This window comes from Eschrichtius robustus, chromosome X (assembly GCF_028021215.1).
Source record: "Eschrichtius robustus isolate mEscRob2 chromosome X, mEscRob2.pri, whole genome shotgun sequence".
NCBI classification, from domain to species: domain Eukaryota; kingdom Metazoa; phylum Chordata; class Mammalia; order Artiodactyla; family Eschrichtiidae; genus Eschrichtius; species Eschrichtius robustus.
This window is the reverse complement of record NC_090845.1, coordinates 133,182,068-133,204,791: the sequence shown is the minus strand read 5'-3', so window position 1 is coordinate 133,204,791 and position 22,724 is coordinate 133,182,068. Positions and strand designations below refer to the sequence as shown.

The 22,724-nt window shown below is 36.9% G+C and overlaps 1 protein-coding gene across 1 annotated transcript in view; it reads left to right on the top strand.

The window, feature by feature from the left end:
* The window catches only part of GABRA3 (gamma-aminobutyric acid type A receptor subunit alpha3), a 258,260-nt gene that overhangs the window by 112,807 nt on the left and 122,729 nt on the right, over positions 1–22,724 (top strand). Inside the window, exon 3 of the mRNA XM_068533080.1 lies at positions 20,015–20,136. Within this exon, the coding sequence (XP_068389181.1) occupies positions 20,015–20,136 (122 nt within the window). The remainder of the gene's footprint in view (positions 1–20,014; positions 20,137–22,724) is intronic.

The window sequence follows — 22,724 nt, the reverse complement described above, 5'->3', positions numbered from 1 at the left end:
GCTAATTTTGACTTGAATTATAAGTATGCAAAGTCTAATCTCTTCCATGTGTATATAATCTCTCTTATGGAATCAATACATTAATACTTTTACCATTCAATCACCAAATCTTAAAATTTAAGAATCAGATGTGGGACCTGAGAAGCTGTAAGTCCTAAGCTCCTACCCTGATCAAGAATCCCTCTTGCATTATGCTTTATGATTGACCTACCAGTTTGAATCCCTCCAGTAGTAAACTGCATTATTACCACGGGCATATAGCTCTAGGGATTGGAAAGTGCTTCCTAAATTGAGCAGAAGTCCACCTTCCTCTAATGCCTACCAGTTTTAGGTCCCTGTGGCACTTGCTTCCTTTTCCACATAACAGGTCTCAGAGCTACTCCATGCTTTCTTGTCTACAGGATAACTCTTATTACTTTCAACTATTCTCCTGACATGATACGATTTTCCAGACATTGCTTAAAACTGAACACTCTCCTTTGTTCTCTAATTAGATTTTTTTGAAACTTAGTTCAATACTTTATTCTTATTTATAGTTTTAATATCCTATCATGTTACTTTAAAACTTATGTTTAAATAACTCTTACATGTACCAAACACTATTCTAAGTGCTTTACATAGGTTAATCCATATAATCCTTATAACAGACCTGCTACCTAGGTGCTGCTATTATTCCTGTTTCACAGATAAAATATGGAGACACGGAGAGGTCAAGTAACTTGCCAAAGCTCACACAGTTAAAAAGTGGCAGAGCCAGGACTGAAACCCAGACAGTCTGGCTCCAGAGTACATGCTATTAATTGCTACAATGTATTGCTTTTCATGTGTTTGGTCACTTTTAAGTATGAATTAGGCACATGTCCATTTATTTTGTGTACATGAACATTTACTTATGTATAGTAATCCCTCAGTCTCTGAATACTTAATATCTCAGCCACATGATGGCCTAGCCTGTGCTAAAATGGGACAAATGCAATTTTCTTATAGGACCTAGAGGAATAAGAAATATCATTTTCCATTTTGAAGTAGAAGTGTAGAATTTGTAACACAGGGCAGAGCTGGACATTTGAAGCCAGGATCAAGAATATTTGGTAGATGACACTATGACTTCCTATTGTATCATGTCAGGAGGCAAGGTCGTCTCAGTATTACTGATGCTAAATGTGATCTCTTGGTTAAGGTAATGACTGTCAGGACTCTCCATTGTAAGGATACTAGTCACTAGGATTGATTGAGAGATTTGAGGCCGTGACCAGCTCTTTGCTTTGGTCATGGCCGTGGTTGTGGGGTAGAGAGTAAATAATAGTGGGGAAGAGAATATGCCTAGTACTGTAGTTTCCCTTCTTTTGTGTCATAATTCTTTTCTCCACATAGGCAGTGTTATAAATGGTTCTCAGGCTGGCGTATGAAAGTCCACTTAATGAGCAATGTTGCTGAAATAGTGCTCATGCATTGGCAATTACAATCATTCAGATAAATTATGAGAAATAAAGACTTGTGTAGCCTTGCCTGGAAAAGTAGCTACCCTTTATGGCATTGTTTCAAAGGAAGAATGTACCTTTAATTCTTTGCAAACTTTGGAATACAACCCATTTTAAGTTGGGGTACGCCTGCTGATGTTCACATATGAAATCATATCTCTAAGGTCTAGTACCTTGTTATTTAATCATTCACAAGATACAGTAGTCAGATCTTCTCGTGTGTTTCTGTGAAGCAGTGGCTTTTAGTTACTAAGAAGGTATGAAGGACTTGGTTTTTATTTTACTTTAATTCAGCAAATAGTGTGAACAGGTGGACCACATAGCGAATGGGTGTGTCTTAAGCTAATACTTCTTTAGTTTCATTACCAGTCTATAGAAGCCATTTAAGAAAAAGAAAGTTGTCTTTTTGAGATAGATTGGACATATTCTAGTGAAAAATCAGTTGATTCTTTTTTCTTTAAGTGGCTTCTGTAAAAACATTAGAATGTATGTTATTGAATTCCAGGTGTTTCTCATTCCCTTCCCAGTATATAACTGGTATCCCTAGTGCTGAATTTTTAGCTAGACCTTTCCACTTATTGGAATGACTGGACTTGGAAAATGAAAACATGGGGAGTATTGGGAAATGGTGAATAATCTTATATGGCTATGATTTCTGGTCAGAAAGAGAAGTAGTGGAATTTACACCTGTAAAAGTATATTGGGAATAGATTGCAGATTCACAGAAAGCCATGAATATCAGGCCAAGGAGTTGGATTTTATTTGGTAACCACGAAGACTTATGAAAGGTCTGTGAGCATTGCAAATATATGACCTGAAAAGGAATTTTTAGAAATACTTTTTTTTAATTGAGATATAATTGACATATAACATTGTGTAAGTTTAAGGTGTAAAATGTTTTGGTTTGATACATTTATATATTGCAATATGATTATAGTAGAGTTAGCTAATGCCTTTATGATGTCACATATTTATCATTTCTTTTGTGTTGAGAACAGTTAAGATTTACTCTCTTAGTAACCTTGAAGTTTGTAATATAGTATTGTTGACTATAATCACTATGTTATATATTAGAGCTCCAGAACTTGTTTATCTACTACTTGTAAGTTTGTACCTTTAAACAACATCTCCCCATTTCCTCACCAACCCTAACCTCTGGTAACTACCATTCTACTATCGTTTGCACAAGTTCGGTTGTTTTAGATTCCACATATAAGTGATATCATACAGTATTTGTCCTTCTCTAACTTATCTCACTTAGCACAATGCCTTCAAGGTCCATCCATGTTGTCACAAATGGCAGGATTGACTTCCTTCTCATACACATGCCATATTCTCTTGTATATGTGTGTGTGTTTGTGTGTGTATCTCACATTTTCTTTTCCATTGGTGGACACTTAGGTTGTTTCCATACCTTTGCTGTTGTGAATAATGCTGCAGTGAACATGGGGGTGCAGATATCCCTGTGCAACACTGATTTTAATTCCTCCAGATATATACCCAGAAGTGGAATTTCTGGATAATATGGTAGTACCATATTTACTTTTTGAGTAATAACCATACTGTTTTCCATAATAGCTATACCAATTTACATTCCCACAAAGAGTGCACAAGGGTTCCTATTTCTCCACATCCTTGCCAACATTTGTTATCTCTTGTCTTTTGGATAAAAAGCCATCCTAACCGGCAAGTTGATGTCTCATTGTGGTTTTGATTTGCATTTCCCTGATGATTAGTGATGTTGAACACATTTTCACACAACTGATGGCCATTTTTACGTCTCCTTTGGAAAAACGCCTACTCAGGTCCTTTGCCCATTTTTTAATTGGATTATTTTCCCTTTTGCTATTGAGTTGTATGAGTTCTTTATATATTATGAATATTAATTCCTAATCAGATATATGGTTTGGGAATATTTCCTCCCATTCTGTAGGTTTTCTTTTCCATTTATTGCTTGTTTCCTTTGCTGTTCAGAAGCTTTTTAGTTTAATGTAGGCCAGCTTGTTTATTTTAATTTTTGTTGCCTGTGCTATTGGTGACTTATCCAAGAAATTATTGCCAAGACCAATGTAAAGGCTCTTTTCCCCTATGTTTTCTTCAAGGAGATTTACAGTTTCAGGTATTACATTTAAATCTTTGATCCATTTCAAGTTAATTCTATGTGAGTGGTGTAAGGTAGGGGTTCAGTTTTATTCTTTTTCAAGTGGATATCCAGTTTTCCCAATATCATTTATTGAAGAGACTGTCCTTTCCCCAATGTGTGTTCTTGGCTCCATCATCAAAAATTAGTCGAGTATATTTGTGAGGTTTTATGTCTGGGCTCTTTATTTTGTTCCACTGATCTATGTGCCTATTTTTATGCCAGTAACATACTGTTTTGATTACTATAGCTTTGTACTATAGCTTGAAATCAGGTATTGTTATACCTCCAGCTTTGCTCTTCTTTCTCAGGATTGCTTTGGCTATTCAGGGTCTTTTGTGGTCTGAAACAAATTGTAGAATAGTTTTTCCTACTTCTGTGAATAGGAATTTCTTTGGAATTTTGACTGGGATTACATTGAATCTGTAGATCATTATGGGTAGTATGGACATATTTACAGTATTAATCTTCAAATCCAGGAACCTGAGATATCTTTTTATTTATTTGTGTCTTCTTTAATCTCTTTCAATCAATGTCTTATAGTTTACAGTGTACAGGTCTTTCACCTCCTTGGTTATATTTATTCCTCAATATTTCATTATTTTCAATGTTATTGTAAATGAGATTGCTTTCTTAACTTCTCTTTCAGATAATTCATTGTTAGTGTATAGAAATGCAACTGATTTCTGTGTCTTGATTTTGTATCCTAAAACTTTACTGAATTCATTTATTTGTTCTAACAGTTTTTTAGTGGAGTCTTCAGGGTTTTCTACATGTCAGATTATATCATCTGCAAACAGAAATGATTTTACTTCTCCTTTCTGATATGGGTGTTTTTATTTCTTTTTCTTGCCTAATTGCTCTGGCTGGAACTTTTATTATTATGTTGAATACAAATGGTAAGAGTGGGCATCTCTGTCTTGATCATACAGGAAAGAGTTTTAACTTATTACCAGAGTATGATGTTAGCTATGGGCTTGTCATAGATGACCTTTATTATGCTAAGGAACATTCCTTCTATACCCAATTTGATGAACATTTTCATCATGATATGATGTTGTATTTGTCAAATACTTTTTCTGCCTCTGTTGAGATGATTATATCGTATTTATCTTTCATTCCATTAATGTGGTGTATTACATTTGTTGTTTTGCATGTGTTAAACCATTCTTGCATCCCAGGGATAAATCTCACTTGATCATGGTGAATGATTTTTTTAATGTGCTTTTGAAAACAGTTTGCTAATATTTTGTTGAGAATTTTTACATCTTTATCAGGGATATTTGTCTGTAATTTTATTTTCTTGTGTCTTATTTGGCTTTGATATCAGGGTAATGCTGGCTGCATAAAATGAATTTGGGAGTGTTCCCTCCTCTTCAAATGTTTGCAACAGTTTGAGAAGGATTGGTGTTAATTCTTCTTTAAATGTTTGGTAGAATTCACTGGTGAAACCATCTGATCCTTGGCTCTTCTGTGTTTGGGAGTTTTCTGATTACTGATTCAATCTCCTTAATTGTTATGGGTTTCTTTAGATTTTCTATTTATTCATGATTCATTTTTGGTAGGTCATATGTTTCTAGGAATTTATCCATTTCTTCTCGGTTATCCAGTTTGTTGGCATATAATTGTAGTCTCTCATAATTTTTTATATTTCTGTGCTATCAGTTGTAATGTCTCCTCTTTCATTTCTAGTTTTATTTATTTGAGTCTTCTTTCTTGTTTTCTTAGTTAATCTGGCTAAAGCCTTGCCAATTTTGTTTATCTTTTCAAAGCACCAGCTCTTAGTTTCATTGATCTTTTCTATTGTTTTTCTGGTCTCTATTTCATTTATTTCTGCTCTGATCTTTGATAATTCCTTCCTTCTGTTAACTTTCAGCTTAGTTTGTTCTTCTATTTCTAGCTTATTTGAGATCTTTCTTGTTTCTTAATGTAGGCATTTACTGCTATACACGTCCCTCTGGGAACTGCTTTTGCCGCATCCCACATGTTTCGATATGTTGTGCTTCCATTTTCATTTGTTTCAAAATATTTCTTGATTTCCGTGTTGATTTCTTCTTTAACCCATTTGTTGTTCAGGAGCATGTTGTTCAATCTCTGCATATTTTCAATTTTCCAACGTTCCTCCTGTTATTGATTTCTAGTTTCATACTTCTGTGGTTAGAAAACATAGTTTTTATGATTTCAATCTTCTTAAATTTGCTAAGACATGTTTTATGATATATTACATGAACTATCCTGGAGAATGTTCTGTGTGTGTTAGAGAAAATGTGTATTCTGCTGCTGTTGGATGGAATGTTCTGTAAATGTCTGTTTGGTTTATTTGGTCCAAAGTGTCATTCAGATCCATTATTTCCTTATTGATTTTCTATTTGAATGATGGATCCATTGTTGGAAGTGAGGTATTGAAGTCCCCTATTATTATTGCATTGCTGTCTATTTTTCCCTTCAGATCCATTGATAACTGTTTAATATATTTACATGTTACAATATTGAGTGTGCGTGAGTTTACAATTGTTATATCCTTGTGATGAATTGACCCCTTTATCATTATATAATGACCTTCTTGTGTCCTGTTACAGTTTTTGACTTAAAGTCTCTTTTGTCTGATAAAAATATAGCTACCCCTGCTCTCTTTTGATTTCCATTTGCTTGAAATACCTTCATCCCTTCACTTTCAGCCTGTGAGTGTGCTTAATGCTTAAGTGAGCCTCTTATAGGCAGCATATAGATGGGCCTTGGTATTTGTTGTTGTTGTTTTTATCCATTTAGCTTCTTTGTGTCTTTTAATTGAAGAATTTAAAACATTTATATTTAAAGAAATGATTGGATAAAGACTTACTATCACTAAATTTTGATAATGATTTCTGATTGTTTTGAAGTTCATTTTGATAATGATTTCTGATTGTTTTGAAGTTCCTTAGTTTCCTTCCTCCTGTCTTGCTGTCTTTCTTTGTTAGTTGATGATTGTTTTAGTGGTTTGCTCTGATTCTTTTCTCTATATTGTTTGTGTATCTATTACAGATTTTTGCTCTGTGGTTACCATGAAGCTTTCATAATGCATCTTATAATCATCTATTTTAAGCTTATAACAACTTCAATTGCATAAGAAAGTTTTACACATTCACTTGCCCCCCACAGTTTATATTGATGCCTCACTTTTCATCTTTTTATGTTATGTATCTATCAACATAATATTTTAGCTGTAACTATTTTCTTTTTCTCCTATCAGACAAAATGTATTTTATTTTTTTATGCTTCTTCTTCAAGATTAACATCTTTTTTTATTTAAAAAATTTTTATTGAAATATGGTTGATTTATAATGTGTTAGTTTCAGGTATACAGCTCAGTAACTCATATATGTATAACTGAGTTTTATATATATATATATATATATATATATATATATATATATTCTTTTTTATAATCTCTTCCATTATAGGTTATTACAAGATATTGAATATAGTTCCCTAAGCTATACAGTAGGTCCTTGTTGGTTATCTATTTTATATAGAGTAGTAGGTATATTTTAATCCCAAACTCCTAATTTATCCCTCCCCCCTTCCCCTTTGGTAACCATAAGTTTGTTTTCTATGTCTGTGAGTCTGCTTCTGTTTTGTAAATAAGTTCATTTGTATCATTTTTTTAGATTCCACATATAAGTGATATCATATGATATTTGTCTTTCTCTGTCTGACTTACTTCACTTAGTATAATCTCTTGGTCCATCTATGTTGCTGCAAGTGGCATTATTTCATTCTTTTCATGGCTGAGAAATATTCCATTGTATGTGTATGTATGTGTATGTGCATGTATGTGTGTGTGTATATCTATATATCTCACACCTTCTTTATACATTCATCTGTCAATGGAAAACTTAGGTTGCTTCCATGTCTTGGCAACTGTAAATAGTGCTAAAATGAACAGTGAGGTGCATGTATCTTTGCAAATTATGGTTTTCTCCGGATATATGCCCAGGAGTGGGATTGTAGGATCAATAATATGGTAGCTGTATTTTTAGTTTATTAAGGAACCTCCATACTGTTCTCCATAGTGGCTGTACCAATTTACATTCCCACCAACAGTGTAGGAGGGTTCCTTTTTCTCCACACCCTCTCCAGCGTTTATTATTTGTAGACATTTTGATGTTGGTCATTCTGACTGGTGTGACGTGATACTGGTGTGGTATATTGTATTTTGATTTGCATTTCCATAATACTTAGCAGTGTTGTGCATCTTTTCATGTGTCTTTCCACCAACTGTATGTCTTCTTTGGAGAAATGTCTTTTTAGACCTTCTGCCCATTTTTTGATTAGGTTGTTTGTTTTTTTGATGTTGAGCTGTATGAGCTGTTTGTATATGTTGAAAATTAATCCCTTTCAATCATATCATTTGCAAATATTTTATTCCATTCTGTAGGTTGTCTTTTTGTTTTGTTTATGGTTTCCTTTGCTGTGCAAAAGCTTTCAAGTTTAATTAGGTCCCATTTGTTTATTTCTGTTTTTATTTCCATTACTCTAGGAGACGGATCCAAAAAGGTATTGCTGCAATTTATGTCAAAGAATATTCTGCCTAAGTTTACCTCTAGGAGTTTTATAGTATCTGGTCTTATTTTTAGGTCTTTAATCCATTTTGAGTTTTTTTTTTGTGTATAGTGTGAGGGAGTGTTCTAACTTCATTGATTTACATGTGGCTGTCCAACATTCCCCTGCCACTTGCTGAAGAGACTGTCTTTTCTGCAGTGTATATTCTTGCCTGCTTTGTCATAGATTAATTGACCATATGTGCATGAGTTTATTTCTGGGCTTTCTATCCTGTTCCATTGACCTATGTCTGTTTTAAATACCAGTATACTGTTTTGATTACTGTAGCTTTGTAGTATTATCTGAAGTCAGGGAACCTGATTCCTCCAGTTCCGTTTTTGTTTCTCAAGATTGCCTTGGCTATTCAGGGTCTTTTGTGTTTCCATACAAATTAAAATTTTTTTGTTCCATTTCTGTGAAAAATGCCATTTGTAATTTGATGAGGATTGCATTGAATCTGTAGATTGCCTTGCGTAGTGTAGTCATTTTGACAATATTAATTCTTCCAATCCAAGAACATGGTTTATCTTTCCATCTGTCTGTGTTGTCCTTGATTTCTTTCATCAGCATCTTATAGTTTTGGGAGTACAGGTCTTTTGCTTCCTTTGGAAGGTTTATTCCTAGGTATTTTATTCTTTTTGATGCAATGGTAAATGGGATTGTTTCCTTAATTTCTCTTTCTGACCTTACATTGTTAGTGTATAGAAATGCAACAGATTTCTGTGTATTAATTTTGTACCCTGCAACTTTACCAAAACCATTGATGAACTCTAGTAGTTTTCTGGTAGCATCTTTAGGACTTTCTATGTATAGTATCATGTCATCTGCAAACAGTGACAGTTTTACTTCTTCTTTTCCAATTTGCACTCCTTTTATTTCTCTTTCTTCTCTGATTTCCATGGCTAAGACTTCCAAAACTATGTTGAATGAAAGTGGTGAGAGTGGACATCCTTGTCTTGTTCCTGATCTTAGAGGAAATGCTTTCAGCTTTTCACCATCGAGTATGATATTACCTGTGGGTTTGTCATATATGGCCTTTATCATGTTGAGGAAAGTTCCCTCTATGCCTACTTTCTGCAGGGCTTTTATCATAAATGGGTGTTGAATTTTGTCGAAAGCTTTTTCTGTATCTCTTGAGATGATCATATGGTTTTTCTCCTTCAATTTGGTAATATGGTGTATCACGTTGATTGATTTGCATATATTGAAGAATCCTTGCATTCCTGGAATAAACCACACTTGATCATGTTGTATGATCCTTTTAATGTGCTGTTGGATTCTGTTTGCTAGTATTTTGTTGAGGATTTTTGCCTCTATGTTCATCAGTGATATTGGCCTGTAGTTTTCTTTCTTTGTGACATCTTTGTCTGGTTTTGGTATCAGGGTGATGGTGGCCTCGTAGAATGATTTTGTGAGTGTTCCTCCTTCTGCTGTATTTTGGAAGAGTTTGAGAAGGATAGGTATTAGCTCTTCTCTAAATGTTTGATAGAATTTGCCTGTGAAGCCATCTGGTCCTGGGCTTTTGTTTGTTGGAAGATTTTTAATCACAGTTTCAACTTCAGTGCTTGTGATTGGTCTGTTCATATTTTCTATTTCTTCCTGGTTCAGTCTCGGCACGTTGTGCATTTCTAAGAATTTGTCCATTTCTTCCAGGGTGTCCATTTTATTGGCATAGAGTTGCTTGTACTAATCTCTCATGATCCTCTGTATTTCTGCAGTGTCAGTTTTTACTTCTCCTTTTTCATTTCTAATTCTATTGATTTGAGTCTTCTCCCTTTTTTTCTTGATGAGTCTGGCTAATGGTTTATTAATTTTGTTTATCTTCTCAAAGAACCAGCTTTTAGTTTTATTGATCTTTGCTATTGTTTCCTTCATTTCTTTTTCATTTATTTCTGATCTGTTTTTTATGATTTCTTTCCTTCTGCTAACTTTGGGGTTTTTTGGTTCTTCTTTCTCTAATTGCTTTAGGTGCAAGGTTGGGTTGTTTATTTGAGGTGTTTCCTGTTTCTTGAGGTAGGCTTGTATTGCTATAAACTTCCCTCTTAGAACTGCTTTTGCTGTATCCCATAGGTTTTGGGTCATTGTGTCTCCATTGTCATTTGTTTGTAGGTATTTTTTGATTTCCTCTTTGATTTCTTCAGTGATCACTTGGTTATGAAGTAGTGTATTGTTTAGCCTCCATGTGTTTGTATTTTTTACAGATCTTTTCCTGTAATTGATATCTAGTCTCATAGTGTTGTGGTAGGAAAAGATACTTGATACGATTTCAATTTTCTTAAATTTACCAAGGCTTGATTTGTGACCCAAGATATGATCTATCCTGGAGACTGTTCCATGAGCACTTGAGAAAAATGTGTATTCTGTTGTTTTTGGATGGAATGTCCTATAAATATCAATTAAGTCCATCTTGTTTAATGTATCATTTAAAGCTTGTGTTTCCTTATTTATTTTCATTTTGGATGATCTGTCCATTGGTGAAAGTGGGGTGTTAAAGTCCCCTACTATGATTGTATTACTGTCGATTTCCCCTTTTATGGCTGTTAGTATTTGCCTTATGTATTAAGGTGCTCCTATGTTGGGTGCATAAATATTTACAATTGTTATATCTTCTTCTTGGATTGATCCCTTGATCATTATGTAGTGTACTTCTTTGTCTCTTGTAATAGTCTTTATTTTAAAGTCTATTTTGTCTGATATGAGTATTACTCCTCCAGCTTTCTTTTGATTTCCATTTGCATGGAATACCTTTTCCATCCCCTCACTTTCAGTCTGTATGTGTCTGTAGTTCTGAAGTGGGTCTCTTGTACACAGCATTTATACAGGTCTTGTTTTTGTATCCATTCAGCCAGTCTATGTCTTTTTGTTGGAGCATTTAATCCGTTTAAATTTAGGTAATTATTGATATGTATATTCTTACTGCCATTTTGTTAATTGTTTTGGATTTGTTTTTGTAGGTCTTTTTTCTTCCTTTCCTCTTTTGTTCTCTTGTGATTTGATGACTTTTTTAGTGTTGTGTTTGGATTACTATTTCTTATTTGTGTATATGTCTATTATATATTTTTGGTTTGTGTTTACCTTGAGGTTTCAATATAACAATCTACATATATGCATGATTGTTTTAAATTGCTGATCTCTTAATTTCAAATGCATTGGAAATATCCAGTATCTGTACTCTCCTCCTCTCACGATTACTGGTTTAGATATCATATTTGTGTGTGGATGATTTCCTACCTTTATTGTATGTTTGCCTTTATTAGTGAGCTTTCCCATTTTATAATTTTCTTGTTTCTAGTTGTGGCCTTTTCTTTTCCGCCTACAGAAGTTCCTTTAGCATTTGTTGTAAAGCTAGTTTGGTGGTGCTGAATTTTTTTAGCTTTTGCTTGTCTGTAAAGCTTTTGATGTCTCCATCGAATCTGAATGAGAGCCTTGCTGGGTAGAGTATTTTTGGTTGTAGGTTTTTCCCTTTCATCACTTAAAATATATCATGCCACTCCCTTCTGGCCTGCAGAGTTTCTGCTGAAAAATCAGCTGATAACCTTATGGGGTTTCCCTTGTATGTTATTTGTTGCTTTTAAAATTTTCTCTTTATCTTAATTTTTGTCAATTTGATTACTATGTGTCTCAGCATGTTCCTCCTTTGCTTGATCCTGTATGGTACTCTCTGTGATTCCTGGACTTGTGTGACTGCTTCCTTTCCCATGTTAGGGATGTTTTCAGCTATTCTCTTTTCAAATATCTTCTCAGGTCCTTTCTCTCTCTCTACTCTTTCTGGGATCCTTATAATATGAATATTGTTGCATTTGACATTGCCCCAGAAATCTCTTAAACTGTGCTCATTTTTTTCATTCTTTTTTCTTTATTCTGTTCCATGGCAGTTATTTCCACCACTCTGTCTTCCAGCTCATGTATCCCTTCTTCTGCCTCATTTATTCTGCTATTGATTCCTTCTAGCATATTTTTCAGTAATTTCAGTTATTGTATTCAACTGTTCAGTTGTTTTTTATTTTTTCTAATTCTTTGTTAAAAACTTCTTGTAACTTCTTACTCTGTGCATCCATTATTTTCGCATGATCTTGGATCATCTTTATGATCATTACTTTGAATTCTTTATCTGGTAAATTGCCTACCTCCATGTCACTTAGTCATTCTTTTGGGGTTTTATCTTATTCCTTCGTCTGCAACATATTCCTCTGCTGTCTCATTTTTTCTAAACCTTCTATTTGTATTTTTATGTATGTGGATGGTTAGTTATGTTTCTCCAGCTTGGAGAAGTGGCCATCTGTATGGGATTTGCTATATGCCCCAGTAGTACTCTCTTATCACCCATGGGCCAGGGACCAGCTGGTCCCAAGGTAGATTCTGACCTGTGTTTGCGAACTCAGTTCCACAGGCTGTGGGACTGTATATTTCTTGCTTCTGGTGTCTTCCCCCTGGTGGGTGAGGCTGGTCTAGAGGTTCCTGCAGGCTTCCTGGTGGGAGGGACTGGTGCTTGCCCACTGTTGGGTGGAGTTGGGTCTTGGTCCTCTGGTGGGCAGTGCCATGTCAAGGGGAGTGTCTAGAGGTGGCTGTGAGCTCAAGAAGCCTTTAGGCAGCCTGTCTGTTGATGGATGGGACTGTGTTCCTGCCCCGTTGGCTGTTTGGCCCGAAGTGTCCCAGCACTGCAGTCTACAGGCTGTTGAATTGGGCCAGGTCTTGGTGCTAATGTCCAAGCAAGATGTAAGCCTTCAGATGGGTACTCCCAGGTATGTTCACCTCCAGATTTTATGTCCCCAGAAAACCACAGTTGCCCTCTGCCTCCTCAGGAGACCCTCCAAGACCAGCAAGTAGGGCTGCCCCAGGCTCCTATGAAGTCACTGCTTTTGCCCTGTGTCCCGGTGCATGCAAGACCTTGTGTGTGTCCTCCAAGAGTGGAGTCTCTGTTTCCCCTCTGTTTTTAAATTTTGTTTTATATTGGTGTATAGCTGGTTAACAATGTTGTGTTAGTTTTGGGTGTACAGCATAGTGATTCATTTATACATATACCTGTATCTATTCTTTTTAAAGTTCTTTTCCCATTTAGGTTATTACAAAATATTGAGCTATACAGCACTTTTTTTCACTCTAATTTCTAATTTCTTTCTTTTAATTCTCCTCTGACTGGCTAATATCAAACTATCTGTCTTCAAGCTCACAGATTCTTTCTTCTGCCTGATAGAGCATACTGTTGAAGCTGTCTATTGCATTTTTCATTTTATCCATTGTATTCATCTTCAGAACTTCTGTTTGGTTCATTTTTTAAAAATTTCTGTTTCTTTGTTGAGTTTCTCATTTTGTTCATGTATTGTTTTCCTGAGTACATTGATTTGTCTATCTGTGTTCACTTGAATCTCATTGAGCATCCTTAAAATTATTATTATTATTAATTATACACACAAAAATTCAGGCTGGTTGTTACCTATAGGGGAACAGGAGGGGCTGGGTTGGATTAGAAAAGTACGCACAGGGGCTTTTGGGGTTCTGGTTATTTGGTTACATAGAGGTTCACTTTATAATAATTGAACACTATGCAGATATGCATTTTTATACTTTTCTCAATGTACAGTTCACAAATGTCTAAAATATAAAACTTTTATGAATTTTAAAATTGTGCAACAATGATGTCAAATTATACATATACTTTTGAAGCCCAATGTTATTCAGATTTTTGATTTTGGGCTTTATCTGGCTTGATACATGTCAATCTAATTTATTCATTTTCATTGCTGTCTAGGATCATATGCATAAGCCAGAGTTTACACTTTCATTCTCTATCTGAGCAAGCGTTATTTCATATTTATGTTTTGCAATTAAAACAGTACATTAGAGAAAACTTGGTACTTTCCTCCTTATGCTCAAGTGAGAAGGTTTCTATTAGAGTCAAATGGACTTGAAATTGCTGAGTCACAAGGACAGTACATCTCCAACTCCATTAGATCCTGTCAAATTGCTCCTGGAAGTAATTGCATCATCTGACCCTCAGAATAATTCCTGGTCCCTACACGTTCCCCAGTATTTGCTATTACCAAACTTTTCAGCTTTTGCACATATGCTGGCTATGAGATGAATCCCCTTGGTGTTTTAACTTGCATCTTCCCAGTTACTAGTAACGTTGAGCATCTTTTCTTGTGTGTCTTGACATTTCTGGATCCTCTTTCATGAACCATCTGTTCTTATCCCTTGCCCATTTTCAATTGAGCTGTTTCTCTTTTTCTAATTGGCATGTAGGAGTTCTTTATATTTTGAATTCTTTTTCAGATAACTCACAGATCTCCATTTCTTTGGGGTCAGTTATTGGAGTATTATTTTGTTCCTTTAGTGGTATCACATTTCCTTACTTTTTCATGTTTCTGATGGGTTTGCATTGATGTCTGTGCATTTAAGGGTGCACTCACCTCTTCCATTCTTTTTGGACTGGCTACAGTAGTGAAAGACTTTCACCTGGAGGTAGTTTGAAAAGGCACCAGCTGGGTGGGATGCAGCCTCCTTGGTTCCTGGGGAGGCACAGTGGTGTAGTCTCCATGCTGCTCCATTGGCAGACATTGCCATTGGCCAGACTGTGGGGGTCTTCTGTGGCCAAGGCTGCAGAGGACCTGCAGGTGGCAATGGCAGATAGGTCTATTGGAATCTTCAGAGGCTAAGGCTACTGGGGTCTTCCTGTTCTCACCCCTTATTTTTTTGCCCATGGGAGGATGTTCTATCTGAGGAGATCCTTCTCAATGCCTGGTCTGGCATGCTGACGCACAGAGCCCTCAGAGCCAATGCCCGAGGATCCAGTGCACATGGGACTAACACAGCACCTGGGTTCTGGAGCACAGATGCACTTGCTGCAGCTATATCACTGGTTTCTAGGGTGTGGGCATGTGTAGATATCCCATGGAACCAGTACCTGGGTCTCAGGGGCTCACCACTGTGACTCTGGCTGGTAGGGAGAGGGCAGAATGCAGCAGTGGCACAAGCCATGGGATGACAAGGTACAATGGTGGCTTGAGCCCAGGGACCAGGGTACAGTAGTAGCATAGCCTGGGGATGGTGGGCCAAAGTTTCAACTCTGGCCCCAGGGGGAAGTTGCAGGATAGCAGTAACACAACTCTGGTAGTAGTCTGTTAAAGCTATGTGTTGGGATCCAGGGACCTGGGCACAGGGCAGTGGCAGCACAGTGTTGGCAATGATGGTCAGAGCTGTGACCTGGAACCCAGAGGATGGGGCTCAGGGCAGTGGCTACCTAGTCCCAGCTATCATGTGTCAGAGCCCTAACCTGAAACCTGAGGGGAGAGCTCAGGTCAGTGGTAACACACCTGGGAATGATGTTTCAAAGCATTGATCTGGAATGGGGGGCGGTGGAGAGCTCAGGGTAGAGGTAGCCTGGTTTCAGCAGTGATGGACCAGAGCCACAACCTGGAATCCAGAGTTCAGGGTTCAGGGCAGTGGAGCCCACCTCAGCAATGACAGTTCAGAGTCTTGACCTCGGATGGGGGTGTGTGGCCCAGGGCAGCATCTGCATCCCATGCAATGAAGACCCAGAGCCACAACCTGGAATGCAATGGGTGCGTCCCAGATGGCAGCATCAGGACCCTGATAATGGAGGTCTAAGAGTGACTTGGGACCCAAGAGGTGGGGCTCAGGGCAATTTTAGCACCACTGGCAATGATGATTCAGAGCCTTGTCCTGGAACCTGGTGGGTGGGACTCAGGGCAGCAGCAGCAAAGCCTGGATAATGGCAGCCAAAGTGTGACTTATAACCAAGGGGGCTAGGCCAGGGCAGAAGAGGCTTCCTGGTGAAGGTGGGACAAAGCCTTGACCTGCAGCCAGGGGAGGGTGAAGAGCAGAGGCATCTCCAATCTCATATATGGCAAGATGCTGTGACATCTGATTCCTAAGAGTGGGGTACAGCAGCAGCTGGGGACGCTGAGGGCAGGTCTCACCTCAGTGACAGCTCCAGGGAGTAGAGATGCAGAGGCGGCCACTCCATTTCATCAACTGACATCAGAATCAGGAAAGACTGTGGGAGACCTCTGTAGCAAAAGCTGCAAATGTCCACAGTGGTGAGACTTGCTGGGGTTCTCCTGCCCTCCTTCTCCCTGTGTGGTGAACTTCCTCAGAGGTGATTCTTCCAGGTGCAGAGCAGGTCCTGACTGGGAGATGAGGTGACATAGGTAACATGCTTCCTGCACTTTTCTATGTGGCCATCCTTGATTTTTGAGCTCCTCAGGTTTTTGCTACTGCTTCTTTGTTTTCTAGAGCTTTCCCTTAGCTGTTTTCTTCAGTTTGTAGTTATTTATTGTTCTTATGGATTTGTGTGTGTGTGTGTGTGTGTGTGTGTGTGTGTGTGTGTGTGTGTAAGGGGGAGACGAGCTTTGAGACCTCTCCATCTTGTTGACATTACCTTCTGCATAGTAATTTTGAATTTTCTTTATTTTAAAAATCTGTTCTCCCCCAGGAGATATACAGTATTAGGGGGAATGCCATCCTTTTAATGAAGTAAATTTATCCTCTCTTTGGGTTGTTTTATGAACTGTATCAGCAACTCCACATCTGTGCCTCTTCTGCTTCCCCCTGACATAAACACATCAGGGTCCTTTCTCAATGTAGTTGAACTAATACTATTACTTATTACTTACCCTGAACTTAATCACTCGGTGAGCTTAACTTTTCCCATAGCATAGAAGTGCATGTCTTTCAAAGGTGTCTCATTACATTTTCAGGAGTTTGCGGGAAAAGGAATGATCAACCTCAATGTATGTTGAGCTTTACCATTTACAAAGCAATTTTATGTTTATTATCTTATTTACTTATTTCTTCCAAAAGCATTATAAGTTGGGGAATTATCTCTATTTCACACGCAAGGAAATAGTTCACATGATCAGTTAGTGGCAGTCAGTACTAAAACTCTGTTCATTTGACCCTAGTTCTTTGGATTTACCACTATTCCATTTTTAAGACTAGAAAAATGACTAAACTTGCCTAACCTATAGATACTGTATTAGTAACATCATTTTCATTTTTAATGATGCATTATTAATATCATATTTAGTCCAGCCAGTAATGACAGATATAAGGCAAAGCAAACATGGTTATTGCATCAGTCTCATCAACTTAATAAGCATGTGGCTTTAAACAATCCCTTTCTTTTGTTGGTGTCTTAGGTTGTCCATCTGTAAAATGAAGGGAAATAATTACATGATCTCTAAGGTCCTCCATAATCCTGACATACTATGATTCTTTTTTGTTCCCCCAGACTATTTTGGATGGGTACAAACTACAGAATCTTCAGCTTGTTGCAGTTCAGTTATTTAAGAAGAGAGAGTTCTACCTTGGGTTCTAGATTAAACAAGATTCCAGCTCCCCCTGCAATAATTTACCACATAAGAAAAAAAATTTATCAGTAATCAAGTGCAAAATCATAGAGAAATCTGTTGAAAATTGTTTTGGAATGATACTTAGCATTGATTTTTGACTTAAATTTTAAAAGTTATTAGTGAAGAATGCTGCTAACATATCAACACAGAATCAGCAAGGGATGGAAATGCATCATCAAGGAAGTTATTATTTCAGTAAGAGAGGCAGCACAGTATATTGGCCTTATATTCAGGAATTCTGGATCCAAATTTTAACTTCTCCATTAACACTCAGTGTGGTTAAAACTTATGTTCAGGGACTTTACAATTCCCATCTATAAATCCACCTGGAGTGGATATCTCTGAAGCCCTTTATAGCTTGCTATGACTCTGTGAAGATTCTACTTTTTATCCCCTTCCAGTAATCAAAAAATTGGCTTTTCATTCAATTCATAGACCTATTTCCCAGAAATCAAACTAGGCTAACCAGGGTCAAGATTCCCCGCAGCGAGAGTTAAGGGAAAATGAGAAAGAGGTTTTCACAAAATCAATTGAGCTCCCGTAGTCTCTCTCCCCACAGCCCATGTAAGATGGATTCAGAATATTGGTGATTAAGTCAAATGTGAGCCAAGACCTGACAGGGTGTCTGTTTTTATCTCTTCAGCATATTGATGTCAGTTTGTTAGCTCTGCACTACAGTTTCCTTCTTTCTTCCCCCTTCCAAATGAGGTAGCTGTATCACTTCTGGTACTCTTCACTAAACCAGCCAATCACCTCTAGTCTTCACTGGTTTCCAGTGCTTCTTGACCAAAGCTTTCCTTATGGCTTTGGCTGATGGGGGTGCCAATATTTTGTTGTGACTATTTACATTTGAACTATGCATTCGAGTACATAAACTACTATTTTACAAAAGAGAAAACAAACTTTGAATACTTCTAGATATTAAGTCTGGAAATTTTAATGTATTATTTATTATTGATACAACATATCAGTGAAGTTATTTTAATTTTAAAGATGAGAAAGCTATTACTAGAGGTGTTATGTGACTTGCTTAAGGTCACTCAACTAATAAATTCAAATTCATGTCTCCAGACTTTTTAAGCCTAGATCCCTTTTTCATTCTACGTGTATCTATTTTATCATTTGAGTCTCTCAGAACACCTGTAAGCAGGGGAGAGATTACATTGTTTTACCTTTTTTTTATGCTCTGTTTTTTTCTATAGGCACATAGTTGATGCTCATTAAAGATGCATTGAATGATTATGTGAATTGAATTAGGCTTATGAACTAAGGAATTTGGGTTCAAAATGACTTTTCAAAGTTTATCAGCTAGGGAGTGGCAGTTTAGAGTGAGAACTATTCAATTCAGATGTTCCTACTATTTTGGCGGGAAGACATATTGACTGCCTCTCAAGATTTCTTCTAACTGTTAACCTGTCTCTTATTGCCCCGATTAACTGGATGCTATGAATAGTTATTACATATCTATTAATGGCAACCTTCTGGGTCCAAAGTAAGAATGGGTAAAACTGAGACCTATAGGACTATAATTTGCTTAATTGTCTACTCCAAATCACGAATACAGCTGGCACTAGGATGTAAGATTCCTGACTTCTAGATTATTACTTGATTCTACACCATGCTTCTTGACCCTTGGCAACAGCCATTTCCTTCACTATATCTCTTTCCCCAAAACTACCCAGGGCCTTTCTTTATTTCTAGTCTCGTCAAACCACACCAAGCTCCTCCTCATAAAGTGAAAGCATTAGTCACAGCCTCGGCCTGATTAGGTGATTAGTAAAGTGCCTACTGCTTGGAAAGGCTTGTAGAAGGCATCCACACTGTATAAGCAGAAGGTAGCTGAGGGTCTCTAGAAAATCAGAAAATTTGGATTATAGTTCTATCTCTGACCCTCACTAGCAATACGACTGTGGGCAAATTTGGTGTTCTCTCTGAGCTTATTTCCCCATGTATGAAATGAAAGAAATTAGGAATCTCTTAAGAGTTCTGGTAGCTTTAACATTTAATGAACTGCTCTTGCTTTGTTGCCCTATCTCCACAGGGTGAGAGATAGGTAGATTACATGTAATTCAAAGGTCTTTCTGGCTCTGTTGTCTTGTGAACCTGTGTTTCTCTAGGCTAAGTTAACAAAATTTTCCTTTTTTTTTGAGGCCCTTTTGTTCATGAAACAAAATGTGATAAATCAACTTTATGCCAGGTATTATTCCCACAGATATCCTGTCCAAGATTTCTACTGGTGTTTCTCCACTGCTGGGTTGGGGCTGGACTGTATGTTTCGTAAAGCTCATGCCAAAGTGCTTGCTGGTTTGGTTGAGGTACAAAGCTATTTAATTGGCCCAGTCTACTGATTGACATTTTCTTGAATTAAAGTGTTAGACATGTAATTGTTTGCTATTAAGAACTATTATTTTGTGTCTCTTTTTCTTCCACCGCCTCAGACTCTCTCCGAAGCATGCTCCAGATATTCCTGATGACAGCACCGACAACATCACTATATTCACCAGAATCTTGGATCGTCTTCTGGATGGCTATGACAACCGGCTGCGACCTGGGCTTGGAGGTCAGTTATTGTTTCAAGATCTTCTTGGCTATTGTCATCTGAAAAGATTCTTAAGGTACCTTCAATAGTGTCTTGATCAATGAGGTTAGTGTAAAGCTGAGTTTCTTCCCTCTGAGCACTGGAAATTAGTTCTAATCCTTCATTTCAATGGTCAGTCTCTCTGGTCTGGTTTTGGAAGGTTCCAAATTTCACTTAGGTAAATGCATATAGGGTATTAAACCACAACATTGGGCCACACCCATTTCTGGTAATAAAATACCAATCCCTGCCTGGATGGCAGGTGTGTCCCAGGAGCAGCTGGGAAACATGTCTTTGTTCTAAAAACACTGAGCACGTATCAGCCTGATATTCCAAAGAGGAGAAATCTGTTGGCTAGATGGGATCTCAGTTTAGTATGATCAGCAATATGATCGCAATGAAGTAAATGCATTATAATACCTCATGGACCATATTGAAAGGACAAGTATGCCAATGTATTTACATTTTTTTCCTGAACCATTTGAGAATTAGATGCAGATATCATAACCCTTTATCCCTAAATACTTCAGTGTGTATTTTCTTAGAACAAAGAAGTTATTTTATAAAATTACAATGAAATTATAAATTCAGAATATGTGACCTGACATAACACTATTTTCTAATCTGTAGTCCATATTCAACTTTTGCCAATTATCTACATTTATTATATGATATTCTATTGTAATAAAATCCTTTCCTTCTCTTTAGTTAATTAGGTAGCTATCAGCATGAACAGATGGATTCTTATTTCATTCAATGAATTGTAATCCATTAATATTATTATATATTATTATCTATTTTTATCAATTTTTGTTCATAATTTCCCGTGTTTGCTTAGTGGGAGCCTATTAAAGCTGACTTTTGATATAGTCTCATTTTTGAGCACTTTTTGACTTTATGGCATAACAGTATATTCCAGACTTAACTTGTACTCTCCCTTATTCAGCCTTATAATCAATCATTTTTTCCAAGAAGAAACAGGATCTTTTTGTGTGGGAAATTATATTTAAAATCCAACTTCTGTGTGCTAGGTATTTTCATTGTTACTGGGTGTCATTTGCTTCTAGGACCTTTCAGTGGACAGAATTGAGAAAATAGAAAATTACATATATACATATACACACACCTGTATATATTCATATATATACATATAGACATATATACAAATATGTGTATAAATGTAGACATATATGTGTATGTGCATGTGTAATGAGTCTATACTGATACCGCTAATTCCAATAGAACAAATTATTCTTCATTGATTTACTAATTTGTTTTATCCTACAATATACATAAAATAGTAAATAGTGTTGGAATTACTATACCTATGCCACTATAATAAACTCAATTATTAATTAAAGATATGTTTGCATGGTCTTTTTTTGGTGTTGTTTGTTTTTAGATGAAGGCTATATGGCTCTTGCTTTAATATAAATAATAGATTGGAACAGGGCAGTATTGGAGGAAGAGAAGACCAGTCACAACTTGATTTCAGTTGTCCAGGATGAGGGTGATGATTGTGGGAATGTAGAGAATTTGGTGACTGATTAAATTATGGGATTAGGGGGAAAGGGAGGAGAAAAGGATAACCTTTAAGTTCCTGGTTTAGATGACTGAGTGGTGCCATTTTCTAAAATAAGAAGTATTGGAGAAGGAACAGTAGTATTTTGTTTTATTCTGTTTCTTTTGGAGTTTGGTTGGAACAAAGAAGGTAGGGGAAGGAGGTGGAAATTAGTTGTAGACATGCAGAGTTTGAGTACCCATGAAAAATATGCATGGAGCCTTTTGCTCTGGCTAACATGGAGTAACAGGAACCAGATTTATCTTCTTAAAAGACAACTAAGAAATGAACAAACATAGTATGTAGCAGTTATTAGAAATTGAACAAAGGCAGCACAGGACAGTGATTCTTGAAAGAAGGGAAACAAGCTGAGCCGTAGGATTATATCACCTTACTGCCTCGATAAATTTCAGGCTGCAGTGTAGGGAGGGAGAATCCACATAGTGCCTGGTGGACTCCCTCAGTTGATGAGAAAGAGTTTTGAATTTGGGGTGGCCAAGATGGCTAAAATTTGTAGGGCAGAGAAGAAGCAAGAGGTGCATGGAGAAGTGAGAGTTGTGCAGTGGGAAAGATCCAGAAATCTGCTGAGAATTTCCCTCAAGTTTTCAGGTAAGTACCGCTCAGCTCATGCATATAAGGAAGCAGCCCAAGGTTGAGGAAAGGACCACTGGACTACAGCAGATGGACTAATAGGGTTGGGAATAACTTGTGTTCCCTCCAACCAGAGTGGAAAAACTTGCAACATATGGGGTTGGGGTAGGGTACTCAGAAGAATATGGCTTCAGTGGCATGGCAAAACCATCCCCAAACAAAGGCTGTTCTGGTCCCAACTAACAAAGTTTAAAAGCAAGCTTCAAAAGTAAATATAAAAATGTTTTCAGAACATTATCTCAGAACAAAGTTTAAGAATATTTACACAAGGTGAATGTACAATGGCTGGTATCTAGTCAAAAATTACCAGACATGTAAAGAAGCAAGAAAATACAACCCAAAAAGGCAGAATAATCAA